Source organism: Nestor notabilis, unplaced genomic scaffold (genome assembly GCF_000696875.1).
Source record: "Nestor notabilis isolate BGI_N333 unplaced genomic scaffold, ASM69687v1 scaffold10288, whole genome shotgun sequence".
NCBI classification, from domain to species: domain Eukaryota; kingdom Metazoa; phylum Chordata; class Aves; order Psittaciformes; family Psittacidae; genus Nestor; species Nestor notabilis.
The window spans coordinates 3,204-8,644 of record NW_009941492.1 but is presented as its reverse complement, the minus strand read 5'-3'; the positions used below and the strand labels follow the sequence as shown (position 1 = coordinate 8,644).

General features: G+C 41.0%; 1 protein-coding gene across 1 annotated transcript; it reads right to left on the bottom strand.

Annotated features, from left to right (window-relative positions):
• Window positions 1-1,077: 1,077 nt before the first annotated feature.
• Window positions 1,078-5,041, bottom strand: LOC104410672 (tropomyosin alpha-3 chain; the record flags this gene model as incomplete). Its single annotated transcript, XM_010020911.1, has 6 exons — window positions 1,078-1,147; window positions 1,406-1,468; window positions 2,574-2,649; window positions 2,905-2,975; window positions 3,061-3,178; window positions 4,908-5,041. Coding segments are annotated over 6 exons (532 nt in total), but the record flags the coding sequence as incomplete, so codon positions are not given.
• Between the last annotated feature and the right edge of the window lie 400 nt (window positions 5,042-5,441).

Below are 5,441 nucleotides of genomic sequence, written 5' to 3'. Positions count from 1 at the left end.
ATAAAGAAATCACTAGTGAATAGCTTTATGTGACAAGTTCATTAACTGTGCTGCCATGGGGCAACCTGCGATAGAGAGAAAACCAAGGCGAGAAAGCGCACAAGGGGAACAAAATCCATGTTTTCCTGCCCTGGCTTTTTGTTTTAACACACATTAGGAGGGCACGCAGGAGCTAGGGAGAAAAGATGAAAAATGGGCCCCATGAAGGGTGCTACCATTTATTTTCTACCATGTTTTGTCAGGGTTTTTTAAACCACCCTGGTTTGTGTGATGTTGTAAACTCAGTTTCTTACAGCAATTTTTGTTCCTTCTGAGCACTTGTATTTCTTCCCTGCCTCCTTCCTGAGTCAGTGATCATTATTTTTCAGCAGCTCCCTAGATATTTCATACCCTTTATGTAGAAGTCAGGCTGCCACGCCAAGCAACCAAGCTTCTTAAAATCCTAGACTTAGTGTAATGCATCTAACTAGTAAATTCCATATAACTTTCAATTACGAAGCACGTCCTACTATTCTATTGCAGTTCTGAAAGATTTATCAAAACCCTAAACCTCTCTGAAGTTAAATAATCTGTCCTTCTGATTATGTATACAATCTGTTAGTTTTACTGAAAACCAGCAATGGGTCTATATATCACAAAATGCCTCTCTTGACTTGAAACTTATCATGGTAATAAGTTAGGTTAGCTTACCACATTCCCAATGATTACAAACATAACATAGCTCTTCATCAGCTTTTCAGTAAGATAATAATACTTCTCATCTGCTCATTTACCCTATACATTTATATACCTCCAAGTAGAAGACTATAAAGCAAAAAAATGAAAGGAGTCTTGAGAACATGAGAGAAAAAGGAACAGGCAAGAGCAAAACACTTCACCTGAAGCATTTGAGTGATCAGTACATTTCAGTCAGAAACGTTGTGCCTATTTTACTCTTTAGGCAGACCCATTGATATAAGTAGGACAAGTTAAATGAGTAGAGTTGGGTACTGAAAAAACCCAACAAAACAAACCCAACAAGAGAATAAGAGATTTGTATTTCTATAGTAAGTGAAAAAAACCCCAAAAACTCCATACCTTCTAGGTCATCAATGCTCTTCTCCAGCTTGGTTACTGACCTCTCAGCAAACTCAGCACGGGTCTCAGCCTGAAGTTGAGACAAATACAGACTGTTTTAGTCTTTTACACACAGTAATTATGAATAGAGGAACAACAATTCAAATGAGGAAAAAAGTGCAATGAAAGGAGGCAAATAATAAGGTGATTCTAAGTTTTAGGGGAGAAATTAAACACTAAACTGTCTCCAAAATTACATGTTCATCCTTAATGCATCAAAGTTGTGTTTATATTAAAAGAATCAAAGCTGCATTGCAAGATCTGTTATAAAGAACAGCTCTAATTTTACCTCCTTCAGTTTGTCAGTGAGGACTTTAATCTCCTCCTCATATTTGTCTTCTTTCTGTGAGTACTGTAATTAGAAAGAGAATCACTGATTTTAGACATAGTATTCTATACAATACCACAAAATACCACTTTCAAGACTTTCTTGTATAGACCAACTGTATACAAGAAATGAATTTGGGGATACCTAAACTAATTCCACTTACCAGACTATGGTAATACGGGGCTTATTACAAGAACCAGACTTCTCTTGAGTTATATTCCAGTGCTATATGGTGGAAACTCTCAGTGGAAACTGGTACTACAGTTTTAAAGAGGAGTGGCATTTGGAGAAATTTAATGTTAGCACACAAATGCCATTTTAAGGGACATTCTGTAAGTAATACTTAATCCTGTCAGACTACGTAACAGAAGATGTGGTTAAATATACTGACCTATCTGGAATCAGAAGGAATGCTAGATTTCACTAAGAGGCAAACACAAATTGAGTAGTAAGTCCAATACTTGACACTGGCCTTGCTGAAATGCTGTACCCGCTCTGGCCAATCCAGATGACAGTGTAAAGGATACATTCTCACATAAGTCTCTAGCCTACCTTCTCAGCCTGAGCCTCCAGCGACTTCAGGTTGTTGGTCACAGTTTTCAACTCCTCTTCAAGCTCAGCACATTTGCTGTTATTTCAGAAGGAGGGCAGGAAAGGGGCGGATGGAAGATTCAGTCAAGCAAAAGAAAGAGGAGAAAACAGGGGGAAAAGATAGAGAAAAATGAAAACAATTAAAGAGCAAAAGAATGGCCTCAAAAGCAGCTGAATCCATCACAGACTGAAAGCAACTCTTTGTGATGCCAGATTCCATTTCAAGTGTACATGAAGACGACAACCAGACAATTATCTACAGCCCTTGGCTTACACAGAAATATTCACATAGCCTTTACACGTGAGACAGTTCAGCTTCTTTTTGGCTGCATAAGAGATCAGTTTTAAAGGTAAAAACGAATAAATAAACAAAAAAAAAACCAAACCAAAAACCAAAGAAAACCACCAAAGCAAGATGCAAGGAAAGTAAAGAGCGTAGCGAGGACTAATTTGTTACTACTGAGTGAGCTAATCGGCTATGGAAGCTGAAAGACTTGGGTTGCAGTTAAACCTAGAAACTGTTTATTAGTATCAGTACCTTATCCTCTGCAGCCATTAATGCTTTCAAGGTTTGATCCATTATTCTTAACTGTTCTTCCAGCTGTCGGACTTGGCTGTTAGTGAACACATGAAATGCACAAAAGCCATTCACAAAATCAGTGTGCAGGTACAGCATGCAGTGACAAAACACACACGCACACACACACGTACGAACACATTTACTTTGGCGTTGACCATTTATTTCCACCAGTAGAGTAAATGAGCAAAACATAGCTTTGAGCTGAGCACACAGTGTACTGCCAATGTTTCATGCTGTTACAGTTGTCTTGTAGCACTTCACACACATCTTGGGGCACTTCAGCACTTACCTTTCTGAGAGTTCAGCACGCTCCTCAGCCCGCTCCAGGTCACTCTCAATGATCACAAGCTTACGAGCCACCTACAAGAACAGCAAATGACAATCAGGGATATCAGGCACAGCTTAAAGGGCTTCAGAAACAGATGACCTGCACTCAAAAACTGACCTCTTCATACTTGCGGTCAGCTTCTTCAGCAATGTGCTTAGCTTCTTTAAGCTGGATCTCTTGGATTTCCATCTTCTCTTCATCCTTCTGGGCTCTGTTTTCAATGACCTTCATTCCTCTGAAAGATGTGACAAATGGGAAATACAAGGTTTAGAACATGTCAGTTTATCTCCAGCTCTACTACTTATGGAGCGTGACTTTCAAATGGGTGTATTAACACGAACAAAGCACATCAGACACTTGATGCTTTCCACAGTAAAATATAGTCCTATGCATTCACACTACAGAAGTTCAAAGGAAAGAAGCATGTCTTCAGAAGACAGACAATTTGATTTGTTTAGCTCTGACCACAATTCAGCTGTATTATCCTTTTTCATTTTAAATTGAAGGAAAACTGATCTTCAGAATGGTAAATAAAGGGTCTGGCTTCTTAAAGGCCTAATAAGATGACTAAAGACATCTCTGCTTTTACATTCACCGTGAAACAGCATGTTACAACCCCTGCAGGACTGACAGGCATTATGTTTATACACACCAAACAGATTCCTGTGAGTTTTGCCATGTCAGAGTCTTACAGCACTGAAGCTCTCTGTGCTCTGCATAAGCAAAGTTTAACTCCTTCATAGCAGAAAACATTGCTTATTGCCCCTTCCACGCATGTTTGACCCCAATGCAATTAACTATTTCACAATGCACCATGAGTCTCAGGCACTTTGCTTTTCAATAGCTGCACTGTTAGTGCGGTAGAAATACATATGCAAAATACATGCAACCACCAACTCATTTGAGTTAGAAGAGACCTTAAAGCTCTTTCAGTTCCAACCCCCTGCCACGGGCAGGGGCACCTTCCCCTAGAGCAGGTTGCTCCAAGCCCCTGTGTCCAACCTGGCCTTGAACACTGCCAGGGATGGGGCAGCCACAGCTTCTCTGGGCACCCTGTGCCAGCGCCTCAGCACCCTCACAGGGAAGAACTTCTGCCTCAGAGCTCATCTCAGTCTCCCCCCTGGCAGGTTAAAGCCATTCCCCTTGTCCTGACCCTACAGGCCCTTGTAAAAAACCCCTCTCAAGGTTTCTTGTAGCCCCTTTAGTCCCTGCATCTGCTCTAAGGTTTGCCCTGCAGTCTTCTCTTTTCCAGGCTGAACAAGCCCAGCTGTCTCAGCCTGTCTCCACAGCAGAGGTGCTCCAGCTCCCAGAGCATCTTCATGGCCTCCTCTGGACTTGCTTGGGCAGGTCCTACAATATGTAGGATTCTTTCCTAACAAAAGGTACTGTCACAGATATAAAATACAATTAGCAGAAGTAAAAGAGAAGATCTTCCAAAGTCACAAATGTTGAGTTGCTAACTTATGTTAAGTACTTCTGGAAACCCCAGCCTAAACCCGAAGGAATTATTATGCTAATCCTTTCCTCTCCTTCACGTACCAATCTTGCCAATAGGAAAACCAAAGCCTTTTCTAGCACTTTGCTACTCTCCAGGTGAGACCTTCTACCCACAATGAAATCAAGAATCACCCAACAGTACAAGAGTACACATCACCCTCAAGAGGTTGTCATCCAAATAGAGAAGTCTGGGCTGGGCAAGTAGTTTTCCCAGGATGTGGCAGGATATATCAAAAGCCCTACCCCACTTAAATCTTATCTTTGCAACCGAGACAGGAAAAGAATTCAAGCCTACAACATTTTGGACATCCTTAGAGACAAGCTCTAACCAAAGTCCATGTAAGAAAGAGTGGATTACACATATTCAGAAACATAGGAGTGGTTTATTTTACTTCCCTAACCCACACCCTGGCAATTATCATCTTTGTCATGAGGGTAACCATCCACTCAAGAGTGGCCCCACCCACCTTTCACTCTCATCTGCAGCCTTCTCAGCCTCCTCCAGCTTCTGCAGGGCAGTAGCCAAGCGCTCCTGAGCCCGATCCAACTCTTCCTCAACCAGCTGGATACGTCTGTTCAGAGAAGCTACGTCACTCTCAGCCTAAGCACAGGAAGAACAGAAATTAATTCATAATAAGGCACACATCACCTCTTCTAAAAGATTATCCCACACACCTGCCAGCACCATTTAACAGCATTCAGTAATTTCTGACTTCATCCACTAAAAAGTCCACACAGAGATGTACACGCCCTCATTGAATTGTGAAGTTATTACTTAACAGAGGAAAAAGTGATTAATGCTTCCTTTAAATGGAGCACATTAAGGACTTTACAATTTGTACTAGAAAGAACTGCACTGGAAGAATTAGGCATCATTCCCCAAATATTTTCTGTTACTGTATTTGCAGACATTTAACTAATCACAGTTCGTGCCCCCTTGCTTTTTTTTTCCAGTCAAATCAACACAAACTAGTTACCCGATTATTCCGTGTTATCCCAAA